Here is a 23,986-nt window from a genome sequence, read left to right as displayed (position 1 = left end):
CTATGGGAAACCATCCCAGGAACCTGCAGGGCCTCTGTATAGACCTAATATGGGCATTCAGGCACTGAGTAGAAGTGCCTACCATATGTGTGCACAAAGGAACAGATGCTCTAAACCATGACTGTGGTCTACAAAAAAAATTAGCGTTATTAAGCCCCTACAGACTCAGTGCCTCACTCTGAGATAACTGAAGTGTCTAAGCCATTTGCTAATTAAATCTAAACTAATATATTTCACATAAATACCTATTGGTATTGGTATACACAATACCAATACATTATATTGGTATAAAGCATTGTTTAGCCCCTTCTTAAGCCTCTTTTTGATTTTCATCAGAAGTAACTGATATACTAGTGTTTAAATATCTCATTTAAATTGGTGTTTTTCTCCTCTGCTTTGGCCACTGGCTAACGCCATCCAAATTTTCCCTTTTATTCTAGCAGTTGAGGAGGCACTTGTATGTTCTTACGTGGTAATCTTACCTCTAGTTTTATTTTGTCCTCCTATTCTTTTTCTGTCCTTCATTTGCCCAGATTTCCTCACCTTTTAATTTTTTGTTAAAAATTAATTAATTTATTTTTGGCTGTGTTTGGTCTTTGTTGTGTTGCGCGGGCTTCTCATTGTGGTGGCTTCTCTTGTTGCGGAGCACAGGGTCTAGGCACGTGGCTTCAGTAGTTGCAGCACGTGGACTCAGTTGCTGTGGCTCGCGGGCTCTAGAGCGCAGGCTCAGTAGTCGTGGCGCACGGGCTTAGTTGCTCCGCGGCATGTGGGATCTTCCTGGACCAGGGCTCGAACCTGTGTCCCCTGAATTGGCAGTTGGATTCTTAACCACTGCGCCACCAGGGAAGCCCCTCACCTTTTAATTTTATCATAATTGTAACATATGTTGTTATAACCCCAAATCCTTTGTGGATCAAGATAAGGAGTAGATTTTAAAGTGTTATTGTAAAAGGACATGCAATTTAGTGATGATCACTGAAGGATTTTCACCACAAGTGACCGATACACCCATTTTAAAATATCTTTATTCACAAACCTGTATATTATCTGTCAGTTCGAATGCCATATGTATGATAAAATAGACGAGAAGTACCATATTTACAATGAAATCATTATTTTATATAGCTGAATCAACTGATAGGCTACCTCCTGCAATAATAACTTAATGGGCCCAATTCTGCCTTTTGAATGGACCAATTTTATGGTTCTCCTGGAAAGTTTCGGGCTGGGTATAGTTTCTTGTTGCTTCTTTCTGTGATCCAAGGCTTAAGAGAAAATCCCTGGAAACCAGCAACTGGAACCAAACCTCTCCAGGATTGAGGAGAGACAGGAGTGAGAGAAATGACATCCTGTCACATCTTAAAGTCCCACAACTGCTATGCTTTGCAGGAGGTGGAAAGAATCAGTCCCAAGAATTATACTGAACATTTCTAAATCATCAACATCAAGGATTAATCTCTAAAACAAGTTTGCAGATAGAAGCTATCCAGCTAGTCATTATAAAATGCATATGCAATACAGTCAAGGATGCTGTGCTTACAAAACCACATACATCTTATTTATCTCTAATTTTAAAGTAATTCATTCCCTTATTGGGTATGCAAGTGAGCAATGGAGAAAGTGGTGCATCTGCAATACCTGAAATTAAAAAAAAAAAAAAAAAAAGAAAAGAAAAGAAAATGAAAATAATCACAGGGACAACGATTTGAGTCAGTTTAAAAATGACCGAGATTAGAGGGTGGATCATGGACCCCCATTAAGTGAAGCAGAATATGCAAAACAGGGCATGATGGGATAGCAGACTAGAGCCATGAGAAAGCTCAGGGGCAATTAGTCAGCAAAGAGAGGGTCGAATGTAGCATGTTGTTAATTCTTCTGGCTGATGAAGTGTCCTGACTACTTACCGGCTGGTGCTAAGGATTTCAGTGCTTCCAGAAGATGGGGGCTAGAGAACTTAACCAGGCACCGGAGGGGTTCTTCTCTCTCAGCCAGGATGCCCCCATTTAGGTCACTTTTGAATTTTGTTTCAAGCTGTCAACAGATATATTTTAAAGTGACGATTAAATATATCAGTTGCAATGGCAAAATATAAAGAAATAGGATTATGTATTTCACTAATTCTTGTTATCAAGAAACACAGGGACTAATGGGGGTGGGAACCATTTAATTTGCTAATTGCAAACATTGAGGGCAACCAGTATATCCAACAATATCGCATGCAAAAGGCCAAGCGTGCACAGTGCCTGACACACAGGAGACCTTGCGTGTCAGTTCCGCCCTCAGATGCCCTTTACCTGAGCATTAGGTTTGCATTCTTAATGGAAAATGAGCAGTTTTTTGTAACCTGTCATTTCGATGTAAAAATGTCTTGTGTTTTGAGTCACTACCGCAGTTTAACTTCTTATTATAGAAGATTTAGAAAACATACAAAAGCGAGGAGCACAGTGTAATGAGTCCCCATGTGCATATCACCCAGCTGAAACAATGACTTGTCTTGTTCCATCTATTACCCTATCTTCCGTTCCCTACTGCCCACCCGCACTGGATTATTTCCAAGCAAATCCAAGACACCATAGTATCCCACCTGCAAATATTTCAATGTATCTAAAAGAGTCCTAAAAAGGACTCTTTCTCAAAACTTCACCCCCATAACATTACCACACCTAAAAAAATTAATAACAGTTCCTTCATATCATCAAATATATAAGTACTGTTACTTCAGTAGGTACTTGGCTCTTAGATTCTAACTTCATTTTATTTTTTTTTAACTTAAAATGATCCTTAAAATTTAGAGACAGAATGCTGAAATATTTAGAGGGTGAGTAATGTCTGCAGTTAATTCAAATGGTTCAGAATAAAGAAAGAGAAAGAAAGCAGATGTGGCAAAATGTTAACCATTAGTAGATTTTGAAACAAAGGGGAAATGAATGCTCATTGTAATATTCTTGCATGTTTTCTGAAGGTTTGACATTTTTCAAAATAGAAAACGTAGGGAAAAATTAGTAGCAGGTATGAAAAAATGTATGCCTTGACTTATAGAATAGACCCATTCTAAGATGCGTATAAAGAGAAGTTTTGTGGACTAAATCTTATGTATCCTAGATCAGTGGTTCTCTGTGCAGAATCGGCTAGAGGGCTTGTGAAGACAGCTGTCTGGGACCCACCTCCAGAGTCCGCAATCCAGTAGGACTAGAATGGGGCCAAGAACCTGCCTTTCTTACCCGTATTCCCAGCTGAGGCTGATTCTGCTGGTCCAGGGACCACACTTTGAGAATGACCTTCTTAAGAGTGTGAGCTGTTTAAAAGAAATGGGTTGAAACCTGCCATTCAGGGAGCATCACTTGAAAGGTGTCAGTCAACTTTTCCCACTAGAAACAAATCAAACCAAACAGGCACTGGGCCTGAGTGAGCAGATCAATGGTAGACTTAAAATGTGGTCCGTAGCTGCAGAAGGTTCCTTCTAAGCAGAAAGAATTTTATTGGAAGGTCTGAGGGGAGGAGGGTGTTACGAGTATGAGCATGAGTATTAGATTAGCGTGATCATGATATAAGCCTTGAATTCTTCTAATGGTGGCCATGGGCTTGCTCCCCCACCTGGCTTTCCTGGTGGGCAAGCTTCTGTAATGAGCCAGGTTTGCAGGCTGCTGGGTTTTCTCCAACTGCTTGCCAACTGGGCTTTGTAATGACTTATTTATTCACTCTTTTATTTAATAAGTATTTATGAGCACTGACCATGTGCAAGCATTGTTCTAGGTGTGGGTGGGCTAGAAAGGTATAACCTACCTTTTTTTTTTCTCTCAAAAATACAGATCACAGCTGGTTATACATAACTGAATTAATATGAAAGGTGAAATGAAAAGGCAAATTCAAAATTTCCAAAGGTCTCCTTTGCAACAGAGGAACTTACTAAATATGATAAAGTCTATTTTAACTCATAAACTTCTTATACAACATTAAAGTGACAAATGAATAAGAGACAGTTTCTTAGATCTGTTTTCCACTTAGTTTTAGTTCTTTTTAAAAAATCTTGATAAGTTGTAGTTAGTTTATAGCAGTGTCCTACCTTATATTGTGCAAATTCTAGTCTTGGTTGTGGATAGTCTCCAAAAATTTCTTGAGTCACTCTCTGGACCCTCTCTTTTTCTGTTTTGTTTTCATGAATGATCCTTGAATCCACTACAGATGGAAGATTTCAAGAGAAACAGCTGTTATATATTTAATATTATTATAATAATATATATTTCATTCATAAAGTATCATCCTTTCATTCCTAACCTTTCAACTTGCTTGCATAACTTAAAAATAATGTTTACTGTTTCTTCTTGATTGTAATAATTTCTTATTGTTGAAAAGCTGGAAAGTACAGGCTGGTAAGAGAAAATAAAAATCACCCATGATTCTACCACACAGAGATAAGTACTGTTAACATTTTAATCTATTTGTCTAACCCTTTTTTCAGTGAATAAAAAGATATGTATTTTTTAAACTGGGATTATAAAATACACACAATTTTGTATCCTGCTTTCTTTACTTAACATGACATCAATAGCAGTTCCTATGCCATTGGAAAGTCATAAATATGTTTAGTTCATAATGGCTGTACCATTTCATTTTATTGCCAAATCACTGCCAAGAGAGAGGAACATTTTCATTTTTATAAATCTATATTGTACCCCATCCCTTTTCTGAACTTTCTGATCTACATTAGTAGTTTCATACTATATTCTCCTGGGTTTTCTAGGAAAGGACTCATGTCACCTGTGAGTAGCAACAGGGTAACAATTCTGATTACAGGCACACCTCAGAGATAAACGGGTGCAGTTCTATACCACTGCAATAAAGTGAGTCACATGAATTTTTTGGTTTCCCAGTGCATATAAAAGTTATGTTTATATTGTACTGCAGTCTATTAAGTGTGCAACACTATTATGTCTAAAAGGACAATGTACATACCTTATTTAAAAAGTACTTTATTGCTAAAAAATGCTAACCATCATCTGAGCCCTCAGGGAGTTGTAATCTTTTTGCAGTAGTAACATCAAAGATCACTGATCACAGATCACCATAACAAATATAATAATAATGAAAAAGTTTGAAATATTGTGAGAATTATGGAAATGTGACACAGAGACGTGAAATGAGCAAATGCTGTTGGAAAAATGGCGCTGAGAGATTTGCTCAACGCAGGGTTGCCACAGACCTTCAATTTGTAAATAACGCAATACCTGTGAGATGCAATAAAGTACTCAGGAAGCATTAAGAGCCTGGGCTCCAGACTCAGATTCGGATTTCACTCCTGGCTTTGCCGATTCCTAGCTATGTGATTTTGCCTCACAAGTTACTAAACCTCTCTGAAACCCAGTTTCCTGATGAAAAGAGCTTGTTCATGGGACTGCTGTGAAGAAATAGGAAATGACTCATATAAACACCTTAGTATGGTGCCTGGCACAGAAGAAATGCTCAACAACTGTTAGTTAAGTTTTGTTTTTGTTCTGATTATTATTAGATGCCAGTCTAGTAAATTCTAAAAGAGATTATGGTAGCTTAGCTTCCCCACTTCAACAGAAATGTAATTTTCAATTTTCTGAAAACAGTAAATACTTTTGAATCACATCCTGGTACATAAATGTTTTCCTGGGTGACAGAAATCTGAAAAGGAATGTCCTTCCAAATTTCAGTTTTTATCTTAAAACACACATACTATTTATATCTAGCCCAAGGCTTCTTTCTTGTAGAGGTGTAGTAGAGTTGTGAGTTTCAAAGGTCTAGGAAAAAGAAAAAAGAAAAAAGTGAATGTTTTCCTAATTTTATCACCTTGAAGTATAGATATTAATTGCTTTTAATGCACAAAAATATGGCAAATCTTATCTTTAGTTTTTCCCAACACAAAGATTTGAGGCCATTTGCAGACTGAGTTGAGCATTTCTCCTACAGCGATGTTGGCAGAGAATGCCAGCAACATGGCTGCTTTATTTGAGGAGCTCTGTACCTTGTTAACGTAAAAAATGGATCTGGAAGAAGTATAGCTGGTGAATGCAAAAGCTAGAGGAATCAGAGGCAGCATTTACAATGTGATGTTTCAGCTTTATATATATGTCTTTATAACTAAAAAATTTGCTGAGATTCCTTATCGAAAAATAACTTTCCTATTGTAAGTCTGAACCTCTCAGACCCCTTCGCTTACTTTCCCCACTGAAGCCATTGTTTTTATAATTAAGTGTTTGACAATATGAATTTTCCTAGAAATGCAACTGTCATAGGAGAACCATTGATAGCAATTTGGTAGGAGGGTGGTAGGTAAGAGGGAGGGGCTGCTGTGGGAGAAAATCATTATCTAACTTCTTAATGTTAGATTTTTTCCTTAAAGAGTAGCTTGCAGAGAGCCATCACTTCTTTCTACTTAGAACAGATGAAAATACATAAGTATAACATACCTAAGGGCTCAAAGATATACACAGAGCCTTAACAATCCTATAGGAATGTGAACATCTGAGCACACATATGCCATGCAGAGGAAAAAAAAAACAAAAAAAACCCCCCTGAGCCTGGGAGCAAGGCCAGATCTGTTCTTATCATTAAAGGGGAACTTTAAATAATTTTGACAAATAAATTGTGGGACTTAATAAACCAATGCCTTCTCCTTTACTTCCAACTCCTGTATCACTCGCTTGACTGATGGGACAAAAAATTCTGCTTCTCTCTTGCAGAACAGAATAATATAATCAGCTTCAAAAGACAGTGTCGAGTTACTCTGAAGAGAAAAATAAATTCTGATTGGAATAGATGATTTGGAAACAGGGACCTGTAACATAGACCCCAATGACTAATGGGCAGTATAAAATACAATGCAACTATAAAAAGATGAGAGAGAGAAATTATATTGTTTCCTTTCATATTAACTGAAAACTTTCTGCACTTCAGGGATATCTGACGTGATCTCCTATGCTGGAGGTAGACTTTCCCACCTGCTCAGCTTCTAAATTATGTGTGAAAGAGAAAATGGAGACTTCACTTTAAATAGAGTCACTGATGGGCTCACCTGATTATACTGTTTAAAAACAATAGCCTTAAGAGAGTCCAGATACCGGCTTCTGAGGTCCATTTTCACAATCTGATGGTGTTTGCTAGCAATTGTCAGTGCCTTGAAGTGAAAATTAGCAAGACTATTAGCATTACTGTGTCTATCTCTGTATTTACAATACTTGTTCAGGAAAAAATCTAGAACAATTAAATCTCATGGCCTGTTACTCAGCTTGAAATACAAAAACAGGGGCTAATGCCATTAAGATTCTCACAAATGTAAGGTCTTTTGTAATACCATTTTTAGAAAAGTGATCCTGTTTATTTTTTTTATTAAAAATTTTTTTTTTTTTAATTCTTGGCCGCACCAAGCAGCATGTGGGATCTTAGTTCCCCAGCCAGGGATCGAATCCGTGCCCCCTGCAGTGGAAGCAAGACTCTTAACCACTGGACTGCCAGGGAAGTCCCAAAGTGATCCTGTTTAAAGTTAGGAATTACAATAAATGAAATTCAGAGTTAAGAATAAACAGTGAATACTCAAATGTTACTATTTTTGATTACTAGTCATTAATACTACGATACTGCCATACAAAAATGCAAATATGTATGTACGCTTTAGGACAAATTTTGAAGGAAAAAGTGCAAATTAAATGCAACTTATAAAAGCTTCCCATCGTCTGGGGAAACAAGTTGGAAGACTGAAACAGAATTAATAGAATAAGGTATTTACCTGGAACTAGAGGGTAGAAATAAGTTTGCCTTAAGATACACATTAGAAAAGAACATTAGCTTTTGGGGTGATGTTTAAACTAGGTGGGACAGGGTGGACTCACCTGGCTGTCAGTGGATGGAAAACCACCATTTATTATGGAGGAAGAGACTCCAAATGTAAAGGAGAGTTAAGTGTTAGAAAGAAATAGAAGTGAGCAGCAGTAGCAATCTTTCTGCCATTTCAGTAAACACCTAAGGAATTTAAATGACAAGTCCGCCTGCCTGGAGGACTTGGTGTTCTACTTGGCACTAGAGATGATGCAGCCAGGATGGCAGAGCTGCTTATCTACAATCAGCTCTGGAACCAACTGAAGCACCATTGTAGTTGTGAATGTTAAGACGGTGGAAGCAGCAGCAGTTGCCAGGCTAATTTAGGGATGGCTTATTTGGGGGAAGATGCTAGGAAGCCTGTGACACCAAAGGCAGAACCATAAACAGAAGCAGGCTCTGACCAGAGGACCATCTTCTGTTAAAGCATGCTTCTTGTGTACGCAATGTGGGGAAAATGGTTACAAATGAAAATAATGTTCATTAATAGGTAAATGATGAGGTCATGAAAAAGTAGTGAGGTACATTCATATGTAACCTCATTGAAATGTTCTGTTAAGTTAGAAAAAGCGAATTACAGACCCTATGTACCCGTGTGGTTTTTGTAATAAAACATCTTCTGAAAGGAAATAGCAGAACTGTTAAAAGCAGTTATTTTGGGTGAATGGGATTGCGCAGAAGGGTATGGAGTCTTAAAAGACTGTTCAGAGACTTCTGTGTTGGTTGGATTTTTGCCTTGATTGTGTGCTACTTCTCACTTACAGGACAGTAATGAAGAGTTCTAAACCAATGCTTATGCTGTCCTCCCACTTGTAGAATAATAACGTTTTCTGCTTCTTAGTTTAGGAGATAAAGAATTACAGGTGGTATTTTCTTTCTTGGCTGCGCCGTGCAGCGAACTGGATCTTAGTTCCCTGACCACGGACTGACTGAACCTGTGCCCCCTGCAGTGGAAGCGCGGAGACTTAACCACTGGACCGCCAGGGAAGTCCCCCTACAGGTCGCGTTTTATATCAAATGATACTGAGCAGTTTAAACCTACACGGACCTGAGATAAGGATAGTACAGCATTATAGCTTATAGTAATTGGTTCCATACCTGACCCAGAAGGGGTAGATTGCTTTTCAGTTGGGAGGAAGAAGTGAAGGCATATGGAGTTTGGGAATAATACACCACGTAAGCAGGTTTGTACTGGTTTGGCTTTCCATACTGTGTTCCCCAGGCAATTCGAATCCATACTGCATTCTCCTCAGCATCTCTGAAGCTGACTGTCACCTTATTTAAAAAAAAAAAAAAAGATGTAAGTTTCCTAATTAAAATCTCATGTGGCGCCAACAACAGGTGCTTTTTAGGGATGAAGGATGTTATTATAATCTTGCACGCCGGCTGAGGTCTGGCAGTCTTTTCTCCTACGTTTTTTTATTTTTTGGCCGTGCCGTGAGGCATGCAGGATCTTAGTTCCCCAGCCAGGGATTGAAGCCATGCCCCCTGCAGTGGAAGCATGGAGTTTTAACCACTGGACCACCAGGGAAGTCCCTCTCCTACTCTTCATTACAGTGTTTTGGGAAATCTTTGGGAAAGTATTTTGTGGTCGTTTTGTAAAGATACATTCGTGCCTTGCAAAGTCTTTTGGAAGTAAAAAATTTTAAATCCTACAAGCAGGATATGACATCAGAAATTTTCAATAATTTCTTGGGCTTTGTCCTGAAAAACTGTAAGAGTTTATGAAGTAAAGCAGCCTCACAAATGAGATATCTTATAAGGAAGCATTTTTAGCATTGAACACAGACCTAGCATGCACTGTAAAGTTTAATAGTAAGATTTCTATGTAGCAATGGGCTCAAAAAAATACTAATCCTAATGCTTTTATGCATTTAGCTCAGGTGCTAAAAATTACCCCAAAGCAAAGTTACATAGCGAGAATATAAGAAATTCTACATGGTTTCCATTTCATGGATAAAATATAGACCTTTCTAAACTTTTAAATATGATTGCCAGTTTCTATGGAATTAATAGCTCACTCCTAGATTATTAGCCCCCCTTGCAGCTCAGACCCTGGAGATACTTGAGACAGGCACACTTGGCTTGCCCACATCCCTGGTTTGTTTTCTTTTTTTTTCCTGGCTGTGCTGTGCAGCTTGTGGGATCTTAGTTCCCTGACCAGGGATTGAACGCGGGCCCTCGGCAGTGAGAGCGTGGAATTCTAACCACTGGACCACCAGGGAATCCCCTGCCCACATCTCTGTATTTCCTCCCTCTTGTATCTTATTCCTGGTGATCACGTGGCTGCTGACATTAGCAAAGAAGGCAGTCACAGTTGTCCCTAAGGATTCTGGATGATTGGTTCCAGGACCCCTCTCAGATACCCCTCTCAGGATACCAAAATCCGAGGATGCTCAAGTCTCATATAAAATGGTGTAGTAATTGCAAATAACCTGTGAGATTCTCCCACATACTTTAAATCATTTCCATGTTACTTATAATACCTAATAGAGAGTAAATGCTATGTAAATAATCATAAGTACAACATGAATGCTATGTAAACAGTTGCTGACCCAAAGCAAATTCAAGTTTTGCTTTTTGGAACTTTCTAGAATTTTTTTCCCCGAATATTTTCAATTTGTGGTTGGTTGAATCCATGGATGTTGAACCCATGTATATGGAGGGCCGACTGTATTTTGACTCTGCGCACTCTTTACCTGGTTGCTTCCCCAAATTTCCTCAGTGTATCAGACAAGGAACCCAAGACAAGGGGCATGGAGGGTACAGAGCAGTCTGACCTTCCCCTAGATGAACAGCACAGCCCTCGGCCCCAACAGGCATGCAGTGGACCTCTGCCAGCTCGAATGGAAGAGGACAGGATCTTATTCTGAATAGCCTCTTTGCATCACATTACAAAAGAAAATAAGTGTGTAAAGTCAACATTGAGCGTAGTGTACGGAGGGCACATTTTCGCTAGGAGAAAATTGGTAGCATTCAACGGAGTCAGGTAGTCTCTAGTCTAGAATGAGGATAACTTAAGTGAGGGCTCATGAAGGGACTTAAAGAGGTCTGTGACCTCCTGAATTGGATGCACCGTTGGATGGACATGTCTAAAGGTGTGCTTTTCTAGAGAGGTGCTGTGCCACTTATCAAAATGTTCATAAGGGTCTATAGTCCAAAAGAAGGTTAAAAATCAGTAGGCTAAGAGGAAAGGGCGTCCACAGAGTCAGTGTAATCCTGGCCCGGCTGGCCGATGCTCCATCTCACATTCTTAAAGTAAAGAAGATACTCAGATACTTGTAGAGGCAGGGCCCAAATATAGATATTTATTATTTTCCCAAGAAACTACCTCAATGGATATCCTCCTGCAATACCTGGGATAAAGCGTTTCACAGAGGAGAGCTCAGATTAATATTGCTCAAGCTTAAACGAGTGCAGCCAAGGGACTTCCCTGGCGGTCCAGTGGTTAAAACTCCGTGCTTCCAATGTGGGGGGCACGGGTGTGATCCCTGGTCAGGGAACTAAGATCCTACATGCCATGTGGAACAGGCAAAAAATTAAAAAAAAAAAATTTAAGATGACATAAACAAGTGTGGCCAAGGGTCCTAAGTGGTTTGGCGAAACTGGGACTGTTCTCTTGGCCAGGGTATCCTCCAGTAGCCATCAACTGTCAGTAACTGGCCAAGGCCCACAAGCTACTGAACATACGTATGTTTGGCGTGAGAATCAAATGAAGCTTACAATACAAAGAATCACCACATATTTAACACATTAACATACTTAACACAGACCACTACATGATACAGGCATAGAAAGGGACAAAAAATGTGCTACCTTACGATTGAAGCAGTTTTTAGTTTGTCTCTTCTTTGTAAGTTTTTCCAAGAACTTTGTATTTTGAAGAGTTTTACCTGGTATGATGTTTCGTTAATCTCTCTCTCTCTCTCTCTCTCTCTCTCTCTCACACACACACACACACACACATGCGCACACACACACACACACTCACTCAGTCACTCACTCTCCACCCATCACTCCGCAGTTAGGCTCCCTGTGTCCTTTCATATCAGCTTCTCTCCCCCATTGGTTCAGGGCAGGAGTTCTTTACCTGAAGTCCATGGTTAGAATTCAGGGCATCTGTGGACTTGATGGGGGGAAAATTTCGTCTTTATTTGTACTAATTTCTAACTGAAATTTAGCATCTCCTTCAACTGGAAAGTAGGCATCAAAACAGTGGAATTTTAAGACCCGTTACTTTGTTGTCCATAGAAATCCCAAATACTCTTATCATATTATAATTGTTGCACATGCCTCAAAAATATCATTTACACCTATTAGTACTTTGAAACTAGTTGCTTTTAGACCCATCATGAGATTATTTATTGTGTTAATAAAGAAGCACATGCATTACTTATCACAATTTGCCATTTTAATACCTTAACTGTATTTTTAATACCATTTGTTTCCCCTGTGAGTCTATGGATTTTATTTTATAGCATTTAAATACACTCTTCTGAGAAGTGGTCCATAAGCTTCACTAATAGCCAAAGGGTCCTTGGCACAAAAAGGTTAAGGTGCCTGTCCTAGAGCAGCAGGTGAGTCACTCTTCACTCCTGGGCACCAGGAGGTGCTATTTGTCATGACGTCACCATCATCAGCCTTTCGGAAAGTGGAGTTATCCAGCCACTAGTTAAGTTATGTGGAGGAAGGTGAAGATAAGCCGGGAGTCCTCAGTCAGTTGAGGAAAGGGCTGAGGACACGTGGGCCAGCTCGGAGTAGAGGGATGGGGAGACAGAGAAGACACAAGGCCTTTACCTGCTCATCCTCATCTAAAACCTGCAGTATACAAAGCACGTCACTCTCTAGCTGGCCTTTCAAGCAGGACAGATATGATCAGTAAAAAAGCTCCTTTGTCCCCCCAGCCTCCCCCGCTAGTGTGCCTGAAATTCATTCAGGAGGCAAAAGCTTTTGGTAGTGATAAGAAAAGAGAAATCTAACGACTGAAATACATGGGCATCAAAGTGGGAGGAAATGTAAGTGTTTCAGACTCTTTTCTCCATGCCTGGTGAGGGCAGTGGCCTGGGGTTAAAAGAACAGAAGTTCCTGGTGCCTAAAACAGGGACAGGAAAGACCATCAAGTGGGAAGGTGCTGGGAGGGAAGATGCAGATAAACTCTGAACTGGACCAGAGAGAGAGAGAGAGAGACGAGTGTTTCTCAAGATGAGTTAGCCAGTCATGTTCAGCTTCATAAGAAGGCTGCTTCCAGAAGGGTCCAAACCACATATCCACAACACTTGTGGAGGGCTGGCCAGGGATCATGTGGTAATGAGGCTCTTTGTTTAAAAAAAAAAAGCAGGTGCATGTGCCACAGCCACAGTCCAGACAGGACTCTCCTGTAATGTCTGCAAAGTTCATAATTTCATGGTAAGAAGAGTTTTCAAATAATATAATCCAAAATAAGAACTTAGGAGCAAGGTAAAAAAAAGTGCTTGCTTATTCACAAAATTAAAAAAGAAAAGGAGACATACCTTCTCTTGGTTCACAATTTTCTTTGAATTAATTTATAAATTAAATGCAGGGAATTCCCTGGTGGTCCAGTGGTTAGGACTCTGCGCTCTCACTGCTGAGGTCCTGGGTTCAGTCGCTGGTCAGGCAGCTAAGATTCTATAAGCCGTGTGGCACAGTCAAAAAATAAATAAATGCACCCCTACTCAAACGGCTGAAGATTTTGTTTTGTTCTGTAAACCTGAGAAAATGTTTCTAAGATTCATCTGGAGAAACAGGACATTTTTGACAAAGGAGAGTAATTGGGGGTAGAGGCCGGGTTGACTTGTCTTAAGGGTTATTGAAATGTTTTAAAAAATATAGCGATTAAAGGAATGGGGAGTTTGCTCCAGGCAAGTGGCCCTCCTGATACCAAATCCAGAAGCAGGCAGAGCAGCCTACATGGTAACTGGCAGGACTGCTCTGAGTGGTCTCCCTGCAGGGGCAGAGCTGGCCCTGGAGGAAAAGACCAGAGTAGGTGCTGCCTGCAGGCAGCTGCTCTCACTCAGGCTAAGGCCCTGCTCCTGCTGGAGGAAAGTGAAGGGGGCGGTGAGGAGGGGCCAGTGGGATTGCTTCCACGTGTGGGACACATCCGGAGCAAGAAAAAATATTTCCCTCCAAGAGTCTTGTGGCAGAAAGAACAGAGCTTGAGGATGAGCCTGGGGAAAGGATGTACTTTTACTGAGACCTGAGCACACTTATAAGCAGTAGAGGAGGAATCAGAAGAGGCAAGAGATTAAGGATGCAAGAGAACAGAGGAAAATAAAGCAGGTATGTTGGATGAGGACATAGGAGATGGATTCACAGCACACACAGAGGGTCATTATAAGAAAGGAGATGAGGGAATATGTTCAGTGACAGGTGGGTAAGTAGAAAGCAGGACCAGTTAGAGACAGGATGAGGGGATGGAGAGGCAGGTCAAGGAGTTTATTAGAGAAGAGGGAACACCGCTATGCCAGAGAGGACGGGCAGTGCACAGCGAATGGGACAGGGTTGGCATGTCTTTATATGCAAGGACTAAGGCAGAGTAAGGTGGAAAGGGAATGAGAGGCTGTTAAAAAGTGACCACCTCAGGACCTACTGCATATCACAGGGAACTTGGCTCAACATTCTGTAATAACCTAAATGGGAAAAGAATTTGAAAAAGAATGGATACTTGTATGGGTATAACTGAATCACTTTCCTGTATGCCTGTAACACATCACTGTTAATCAACTATACTCCAATATAAAAAAAAAAAAAAAGCAATCACCTCAACCTAGGATAAGATGTTGAGGTGGTACCTGTGGAAGCAGACTGGCAGCTGAGGACTCTTCTGTGCTCTCGAGCTACCCTAACATTGTGACCACGAGCCACCTAGGGCCATTTAACTAAAATTCATTACAGTTAAACACGACGAACATTTTAGTTTCTCAGTCACACCAGCCACATGTGGCTACTAGCTGGGTCCTGGACGGTGCTGATCTAGAACAGTTCCATCGTTGTACAGTCCTACCGGGCAGTGCTGCTCTTGAGAAAGAAGCAGTGCCCCTGAATTGAGAGGTAAGGGGAGAGGAAAGTTTTTACACCGAGTAGAGTTTGTCTTTGATATGGAATAGAACAGTATGGAATATTACTAACTGAAATTCTTACAAATTGAAAAAAAGAATGTAGTAGCGAATTTTAAGTGCACAGATGCCATGAAATTGAATTTTATGGAAATTCAGATAAATTTTATTCTTACATTTTTTAATGCTCTCTTAAGAATTTTCTTGAATGAACTTTTGAATTGTTCCATATCAAAAAGGTCAGTGTCTTCACCTGTCAAAATGAAAAGAAAAATCAAGAAGAATCAAGGGAGCTACAGTGTCTTCAATACATTTACAAAGATCCTGAAGATAAGCATTTGGTGTAACCTCAAAGAGCAGTAATGATCAAATCACACAAACGCTGCTGGTACCCCTGACAGAGTGTCACCAGATATATTTCTCATTTTTCTATACATGAGTAATAATCACCACATTTGGAAAGAAAAGAGACTTAAGAGGAACAAACTGCTACTCATTTTTAAATTGCCAAAACATCAAATACAAGTGTTCAGTTAAAAATAGAAAACATTACCTGGTCCTTTACTCATCTGAAAAACATCCCAAACTTTCTGATGCCGATGAAATTGAGTATCTGAGACAGGGAGGAAGAGCTTATTACTATCATATCAAGAGAACTTTCGAGTAACTATCATATCAGAGAACTTTCAACTTATAAATACATATTTTTAATAATGTGAAAGTGGAGAAAATTAACAGTAATTTACGAATTAAGTTATACAGATCTTTATTCAAAATATAAATTTTAAATGGACTAAATTTACTCCAGACAAATAAAACAAGTCATAAAGAATTACTCAACATAGTAGAGATTTAGCATTTATTCTTAGACCATTTATTCTGTCCACACAGGTCTACTCCACAGACTGCTGCATCTATGCGGCAAGCCAGGGATGACGTGCTCCTGGAACTGGTGTTTCTGTCGGCTTTCCTTAGTCTGGAGCACTCTTCTTCTAGCTCGTTGCACATCTCATTCTGGTCTCTACTAAAATGCCACAGTGCAGAATGGCCTACCCTGAACACCCTACCAAAATCGACCCCCCATCCCGCCCTGCTTTAGTTTCCTTCATAGTACTTACCACTACCTGACATTACAGCATACATTTAGATGTTCATTTTTACACTGCTTGTACCTGTGGGATATTGGACTGAGTCTTGTTCACCGCTGTAGTCCCAGCATCTAGCCACTGGCTGGCATTAAACATATATATTTGAGGAATGAATGAATGAATGTATGATATAGAAGACACCCTCTAGGAGTTACAAACTTAAGAGTATCTTGGAGTAAAAATGGGCCTAGGAAGTTACTGAGTTCAGTCCCAACACACTGTCATCCTGGCTTTACTCTATCCCTGCGCTGACCTCGGTCTGCATCCCTGTGTCTTTGGACCTAGGACCAAGGTGCTCTGCACCCCATAAGAGGAGCTGTTGGCCCCAATACTCAAGGGCACCAACCTGCTGTGCCTTTGTCTTATTACTTTTCTTGTCCTGTGTCTTTTTTTTTTTTCTTTTTTTTGGTGCCTTGGCATCCTTGTCTCCCCATCCCACCCCATTTATGGCGATGGCCTGACAGTTCTTGATTATCCAGTTCTGTCCAAAACAGGTGTAATCAGGTATAATGTGATGCCTGCCCTGAAAGATAGCATCCAAAGGGTTTTGTTTCTTTCCGGTATTTTCTTCCTTGGTTCTCTGTTTCAGAGTTCAGATGGCCTGCTAAATGATCTTTGAATAAGGTTGCTGTCATAATAATGGAGATTAAAAACTTTTTGTCGTTAATGATTCTTTTAAACACCGTGTAGAAGTTCATGATAAATGGCAAGGACTTAAATACAAATGCAGACATTTCCTCAAATAGAACACATGCTAGACTAATCCATGATATTTGTGACAAGCTTGGGCCACCTCTAGTGTCTCCTATCTTAGCCGGGGGCCAAATTTCCTTCTAGTTGCACATGCAGACCCCAGAGCCATGTGTGCCTCTCCCACTTAGTGCCGCCATGACCACTCTACGTGCAAGTACGGTCACTGTTAATCCTTACGTTCCTTACAGGCTGCGCTGTAATTAGAACACAGTCGCAGACATCTGCTTTCAAATTCTGTTAATAATAATGCAAAGCCTAACAAACACTAACTATGTGCTTATTGTATGCCAGTTACTGTGCTAAGGGCTTTTCAAGTCTTGTCTTATTTAACCCTCATAACAATCCTGTGAAGTAGAAGCTGTTATTATGTCCAGTTTACTTAGGAAAAGTCTGAGGCTTAAAAAAGGTCGTGTGACTTGGCAAAGGACACAAGACTGGTAAGTGACAGAGCTGAAATATGAAACCAGGTCAACTTGACTCTAGAATCTGAGCCGTTACATACAAAACTGCCTCTCTGATGAAACTGGACTGGTTAAGCGTAAATACAAATCACCAAAACTTACAAATGATGTCCAAAAGGGCTGCATCATTGAGACTTGCACGATTCTCCTGAAAGAGAATATACCATTTTTAGTAATTGTGGTGATAGGTGTGGTTCTACCCCATCTACAGCACATTTTAGGATTGCTTAGAGCAGATGAGGGCCCTCTCAGTACTTTACTGACAACCTGTCTCCCATCTATGCTCTTCTGTTAAGTAACACATACACTTTCTGATTAGTGTCTCATTACAGGTTCTCACAACTGTTCTCCCCCGATCTAATCCTCATTTATCACTTTTAACTTTTTTTTTTTTTTTTTTTTAATCTATGGTATCCGTCTAGATTTCCTCTATCCCAGGTTTTCTCAACCAGGTGCTAGTGACATTTTGAGTCAGATAAATCTGTGTTGTAGAAGCTGTCCTAGGATGTAAAGGAACATTCCTGGCCTCTACCCACTGGAAGCCAGCAGCACCCCAATCCCATAGTTTTGACACCCAAAAACGTCTCCAGACATTGTGTCCTCTGGGAGACAAAATCATCCCAGCTGAGAACCACTGCGGTATACACACACATTTATATGTTTACATATTATATAGTTTCTTTCAGTGTTATACAGAAAGATCTAGTTTATTCTTTTTAATGGTTAAGGAATATTTTATGTGGACATATTATTTATCTAATCTCCTAAGTATAGTTGTTTCCAAGTTTTTTGTGTGTAAACAATGCTAGTTAACATCTTTATATATAGATATTTACATATCTATAACTAGGTATATAAATGTTTATCAATTATGATATTACATATACCTCCTTTTTTTTATTATGTTTTCCATATATGTAAATTTCAAAGTGGAATTGCTGGGTCATAAAGTATATTTATTTAAAAATGCTTTCCTGGTGGCGCAGTGGTTAAGAATCCACCTGCCAATGCAGGGGACACGGGTTCGAGCCCTAGTCCGGGAGGATCCCACATGCCGTGGAGCAACTAAGCCCTTGCGCCACAACCACTGAGCCTGCGTTCTAGAGCCCGCGCTCCGCAACAAGAGAAGCCACTGCACTGAGAAGCCTGTGCACCGCAATGAAGAGTAGCCCTCGCTCGCCGTAACTAGAGAAAGCCTGCGCGCAGCAACGAAGACCCAACGCAGCCAAAAGTAAATTAAAAAAAAAATTAGTTCCTTTTCCGCTATCGTGGTACGTAGCCCTCCTAACTTCACAGCCTAGCAGCTACCTTACATCTCTTTCGGACTAAAGAAAGGAAAGAAGAAAACCAAAGGGTAGCATCATGTTCAAGGTTAATCATTTTGAACACTGTTACCTCACAAAGCAGAACCAAGTCCTGAACAAGAGATTCCTTTCTTTGCCGGAAGTTTACAGTCTGCAGTTGATTTTCAGACAAAAAATTCCAGGTTTTTAGTATTGTCATCATTTCAGTCAATGGGATTTTCAAGATGGTCCTCCTGAAAAACTCGGAAACAGTTTCATCCATCTCTTTGGCACTTTCGTAAAGACAAAACCAAAAACAGCACGATAAAGTATTAACCAAACACAAAAGTGTAACTTAGTGAATTTTCAGCATGATATTTTTAGCCAGAATTTTGATTTGTAGGTCAAGCACCCAAACGTTTACCATTTTTCAGGCGCTCTGCAAACAGTGTTCCAACAGGAGGATTAAACTATTTTCTCCTTAAGCGTACATTTAAATATGTTTTAGAGTTTTTAAAAATTAGTGCTCTCCCTCCTTTTCTGGCTAGAGTGTTTTGATCTTTTGATGGCAATGACATGTGAATCATTCACTCATTTACTGATTCATGTATCAAATTATTGAGCACCTGTGTGTGCCAGGCACTTTTCTAGGCACTGGGGATAGATACAGCTTTAACCAAAAAGACAAAAATCCCTGCCAATATGGAGCGTCCTTTCTAGTTGGGAGAGACAGGCAACAGCAAAATCACAGAAAATGTTAAAAGTGATAAGTGCTGAGGAGAAAACGGAGCGGTGTTAGGAAGCAGTGAAAGTGGAGCAGGCTGGCAATGGGTGGTGGGGATGGAGAGCAGGCCTCAGAGAGAAGGTGACATTTGAGCCAACCCTTGGGGGAGGGAGAGTGAGCCATGGGGCTAGCTGGTGGAGAAGCTTTCCAGGCAGATGGAACAGCAAGTGCACAAGCCTCGGGGTTTTCAAGGGACAGGGAGAAGGAGGCCTCCAGAGAGGTCAGAGTGGTGAGTGAAAAGGCACAGAGGGGGAGGTGAGGTCAGAGATCATGAAGGGCTGCGTTTATGACTAGAGGCAGAAGTCAGTCTGTCAATCTCACCTGCTTCCACCACGACTATGGGATTTCCAAGGGCAAATAGAGGAGATTCCCCTAAAAGAATCCTGGCTGCGACGTATTTCTACCATTTAAGTGTTGAACACGGCATATAATTTATTACCATCACCCACTTCTGAAAATATATGGGTAGTTGAATATATTGCGTTGCCCAAAAAGTTCGTGCAGGTTTTTCTGTAACATCTTATGGCAAAACCCACACGAACTTTTTGGCCAACCCAATACTTTGAAAAGATACTAAAAACAATAGTTAAAAATAAAGAGGAATGATTAGTTCTTTAGAGAGAAAAATAACTGAATTAAGAATGTGGGAGCAGCATGAGGATCATGAAAATTGAGCCTGACTCATTTCCTTGTCCAGATGCAGGACCCACCTGCCTTAATGTCAGGACTGAAATCCTCACCATGGTCCACAAGGCCCTGCGTTGTCTGGTTCCTGCCTCCCTGTCATCTACCACTCTCTCCTTGGCTTTCTGAGCTCCAGCTACACTGCCCTTCTAGTTTCTCTATTACAAGAGGATCCCTTCAGCTAAGGGCCATTGCATCTGCGGTGACCCCTGCTTAGAAGGTTCTTCTGCACATATTCACATGGCTCTTGTAATTCAGGTCTCAGCCATGCTTCTTCACAGAGAGACTTACCCTGACCACCCAATCTAGTTATTTCCCCACCTTGTCTTTACAGAACTATCTGAAATTATCTTGCTTATTGCTTTATTGCATTAAATATTTGATTAAGCTTCACTAGGGCAGGAACTATGTTTGTCTTATTCATAGCTGCATTCCTACAATCTAGAACAGTGTCAGCCCAAGAACTGTCTAGTTCTTGGAATGAAGAACAGGAGAATGTGGAATGAAGTCTTAGAGACTCTCCAGAAGCAGACGTGCCTGAGGAGGTAAACAACCTGGGAAGGATTAGGGTCCAACAGTTGGTGACAATATCAAGCCAACGTCTCCCATCAAAAACACTGGAGATGGTGGTTGTTAAAATGCAGATTCCTGGGCTCCAACGATTTAAACTGGGGGTGGGGTGGGGGACCGTGAAGGGCTTGAGATTTTTGCATTTTAAGACTAAGAGTCTTAATTCCCGCTAAACTTTGGGAATGCCATTCTAAAGAATTCTGGTAGAAAGAGTCCACAGAATCTCATCAATAAAGTTGGAAAACCCTTGAATAAACTCTTCTGATTCCCTGTGATTAGCTAACTTCTTTCTACATCTGAGCGCTTAGCACAGTGCTTGGCTTGGTGCTCGAGATATAACAGCTGAATGAACGCATGACAAAAAAGGTCCCTTTTAAGTAACTTTCCTGGAAATCTGCACAGCCTAAGAGCTGCCACAAGGAGCAGCAGGAGTAATGCGAGAGGCTGCAAAGACTGAAAAGGACGGACGCCAAGGTTAACCAAAAACAAGAACACTCAACTCTGGGGAAAGCAGAAACCCAAGGCTGGGATAGTTTAGCCGGTCACAGCTCGGCGCGGCTCCAGCGTGACGCAGGCCCTACGTGAGGCCCCGCCCCACCACGGGCGGATGTGACATCACGGCCCAGCGTCATCGCCCTCCTCACCTCAGCCTCAACTGTAGTCCCCAGCCTCCGGCCCGAGAGCAAGGACCAATCCCACACCTTGGGACTTGCGGCAGTCGCGAAAGAGTCGCCTCAGAGGCTTGGGACGTGGCTTCTTCAAGGCTTCCGCCACGCTCGGGGGCCCGATGCCGTGCCGTCAGGGGTACTCTTACCGTACCACATCGCCGGCCGTCTCGCTCCTCATCAGCTGTTCCCGCCTGCTGCACCTTCAAAGCCACCAATTGCAGTTCCCGCCGCCCTGGAGCCCCGCCCGGCGGAGCCAAAACTTTGGACTGTACCCTCGGCACAGGGGACCGTGTGGGGAGAGCGACGGAAGTGAAACTCTCCGAGTCCCCGCCTCACTCTTCTTAGCAGAGAATATTGTTTGAATGCTTTAATCCCAGCCACGAAGTCTGGCTCGTCGGTTCGACTTAAAGTTCAGGCTCTGCCGCGCCTTCGCGGACTCGCTCTCTCTACCCCTACAGCGCCAGAAAATGGGCCTGTCCAGGCCGGATGGCGCATGCGCAGCGGGCGGCGAGCGGTGGGGGCTGGCCGCGCGGGGTCAGGCGTGGAGGGCGCGGAACCTCCGCCACCCGGAGCTGTTCGGGTTCCGGCGCCCTGGCCGCCGGCTTTTGGGCGCAGAGTCTTCGCCGGTGAATACCGCTTCCGCTCTCCGGGTGTGGCCGCCAGTCGGGTGAGTCTCGGGGGTCCGGGCCGTTCCGAGGAGCTCTCTCTTCGTGGCCGAGGTGTGAGGGGAGGCCGCGGGACACTCACCTGTCCCCCCTCAGGTTCCAAACTCGCGCGCCCCGCTGTGTGCCATCCTGCCGGGACTTCGCGCCCGCCTGGGGGGTTGGGACCACTGCGCTGGGTGTTGCCGGGGCGTTGGAGTCGTCCTGAGCTCCCCGCCCTCGGGCATTCTCTGGGACGCGCGTGTAGACCTTCACTGCCTGCGGGAATCGGCCCCGCCGCCGCTCTCGAGCCTGTGACCTTGGGCGAGCTCCTCCTCACCCCGAGCGTCAGCCTCCTCGCCTGTGAAGTGGGTATAACCCAGCGCCTCGGTTGTGAGAAGGGAAGCCCTGAACACCGTGTCTGACGCGGTGAGCGCTCAGTACGTTGTGTGATGATTACTGTTACTGGGTATCCAGGCGTTTAGGATTTGCTTGTGGTAGGTGAGAGCCTGTTAGGGCGCATCTCAGCTTCAGAGAAAGTTCCCACCAATCCGTCTTGCGATGCGAGAATCCAGTGAGATCACCCTCAGTACGCTTTTCAAGGAAAGTGACATTCAAATCTCGTTTATTGGCTTTCAAGATTACTGAGCTTGTCGTTTCACAGTAAGTGGTTTATGAAGAGTTTTCAGTAAATCCGAGTTCTGGAAGCCTTCATTTGAAGACTTAAATGCATAAAAGAAGTTTGCGCTGGCAAAGGAATTCTGTTGTGACACCCCTTGTGTCTCCTTTTCTATCTCCTTTTCAGGCTTCTGCACTTGTGTGGTTGATTTAAAGTGACCCTCATTTCCCACCTTTTTAAAAAAAAAAACTATGTCGATGTCTGAATCAATTCTCAAATCCATGGTAATCCTATATTCAACGTTCAGTAAACATTTATTGGGCATTTACTATGTGCGTTTAGGGGAATGTCCCTTCCCTCACTAGCCTGTGTGTTCGTTGAAGTTCATGGACTAATTTTTTTTCCTCTGAAATTCAAGTGATCTGACAGAGTGCTCAGCAGCAAGTAAGTGCCGGTAAATATTAGTTCAGGGAAAGCTGCACCTGGGCCCATTCCTTAAGAAATTATGTGGGGTGCTCTCAGTAGCAGTGGGGCATGGTCTATACTCTGGGAGCACTTGTCACTCAAAAGCATCTGTTTAGATTTGGTGACTTTGCAGCTGTGATAAGTAAAAGTGGGTAGGGTAGGGAGTCCCCTGCTATGTCTGCTACCTCTACTGAATATGGTGCAGTTTGAAGTAGAGAAACACTCACTTAACTAATTCCGGTGCTTTCTGAAATTAGACTCTAAAAAAATATCTTTTAGAAAGCATTAACTCTTATTTTATCATTTTTCCTGGAGAACAGATTCTTCAGACTCTGAACAAGAGCTTTTCTGGGCTTGTTTTAAAATGACATTAGAAATTATAACTGGAGTGTAAATTTCTTTCTGGTGGGGCCACACAATAGCAAAATCTTTCTAAAGAAAGCCTAAGTGGCATTAAAATATAGGGTTTCCCCCTTGTGATCATAGTTCTGCTGAAATGTGTTATTAGAATGCGGGCTTCCTCCCTTTTCTTCACTAATGTATTTCTTACTCTCGGTTTTTTTATTTTCTAAAGTTGTGCCACCTGGTGGTTGAAGTCTTCTGACTATCATAGAATACTCGTTAGAAAAATTTTACCTCAGGGTCTTGGTAGAATAAGGTGAAGCAGTGAATAAAATAAGACTATAGTTTTTATATCTTTAGTGAGGACACCCTACTGCTTAAACCCTCCCAGCTTACCTCCAAGTAAAAGTTACAGTTGCTTTGCAGGGGCCTATTAGCCAGTTATCAAAATATCAAATTGTCACAGATGAACATTTTTAAGAGTTTAAGTGGACTGTTGTGGTATCAGTGTGTGCATACCTGAGGAAGTGGATGGGATTGGCATGGGGAAGGAAGAGTTGTAGCTGTGACAAGTAAACCGTTCTGATGGTTTCAAAATGCCAGTGTAAAAGTGGGACTGAAGTTTTGTGTTTAACTAAGTACTAACAGTTTGAATG

The 23,986-nt window shown here is 41.7% G+C and overlaps 2 protein-coding genes across 8 annotated transcripts in view; one reads left to right on the top strand and one right to left on the bottom strand.

The window, feature by feature from the left end:
* The window catches only part of CMC2 (C-X9-C motif containing 2), a 38,039-nt gene that overhangs the window by 1,805 nt on the left and 12,248 nt on the right, over positions 1-23,986 (top strand). Inside the window, exon 1 of one of the 3 annotated variants that reach the window (XM_024735781.1) lies at positions 21,643-21,930. The exons of 1 other annotated variant lie outside the window; for it this stretch is intronic. In XM_024735781.1, the coding sequence (XP_024591549.1) occupies positions 21,757-21,930 (174 nt within the window). In that variant the 5' untranslated portion in view covers positions 21,643-21,756. Of the gene's footprint in view, positions 1-21,642; positions 21,931-23,986 lie in introns of those variants that run through there. One more of the 3 variants, XM_024735782.1, reaches the window with a different exon arrangement.
* CENPN (centromere protein N) lies at positions 999-21,530 on the bottom strand. 5 transcript variants are annotated; one of them, XM_024735776.1, is made up of 11 exons: positions 21,410-21,530; positions 18,670-18,850; positions 17,377-17,422; positions 15,466-15,525; positions 15,089-15,165; positions 8,938-9,114; positions 7,040-7,141; positions 5,702-5,765; positions 4,064-4,176; positions 1,905-2,031; positions 1,002-1,638 (listed from the first exon to the last, which is right to left on the bottom strand). In XM_024735776.1, the coding sequence occupies exons 1-11, from the start codon at positions 21,439-21,441 to the stop codon at positions 1,556-1,558; spliced, it is 1,062 nt and encodes a 353-aa protein (XP_024591544.1). In that variant the 5' UTR covers positions 21,442-21,530; the 3' UTR covers positions 1,002-1,555. The 5 variants fall into 5 exon arrangements, with proteins under 5 accessions (XP_024591548.1, XP_024591544.1, XP_024591545.1 ...); XM_024735777.1 differs by having other exon boundaries at positions 1,004-1,638; positions 21,240-21,450; XM_024735779.1 differs by having other exon boundaries at positions 1,004-1,638; positions 18,670-18,811; positions 21,240-21,450.

The sequence above is a fragment of the Neophocaena asiaeorientalis genome, unplaced genomic scaffold (genome assembly GCF_003031525.2).
Source record: "Neophocaena asiaeorientalis asiaeorientalis breed wild unplaced genomic scaffold, Neophocaena_asiaeorientalis_V1.1 scaffold40, whole genome shotgun sequence".
NCBI classification, from domain to species: Eukaryota; Metazoa; Chordata; class Mammalia; order Artiodactyla; family Phocoenidae; genus Neophocaena; species Neophocaena asiaeorientalis.
The sequence above is the reverse complement of the archived record's forward strand: the minus strand, read 5'-3'. Positions and strand labels throughout refer to the sequence as shown.

Bases quoted from the DNA above. Each gene is read 5' to 3' on its own strand.
- CENPN (XM_024735776.1), bottom strand. From the start codon at position 21,441: ATGAGGAGCGAGACGGCCGGCGATGTGGTACG. The intron at 7,142-8,937 runs GTATGGAACCAA...TTTCACTTCAAG, and splicing joins ATCTACCCCTTCTGGGTCAG to GCACTGACAATTGCTAGCAA. The intron at 2,032-4,063 runs GTAGGACACTGC...ATCTGTTGACAG, and splicing joins TAGAATTTGCACAATATAAG to CTTGAAACAAAATTCAAAAG.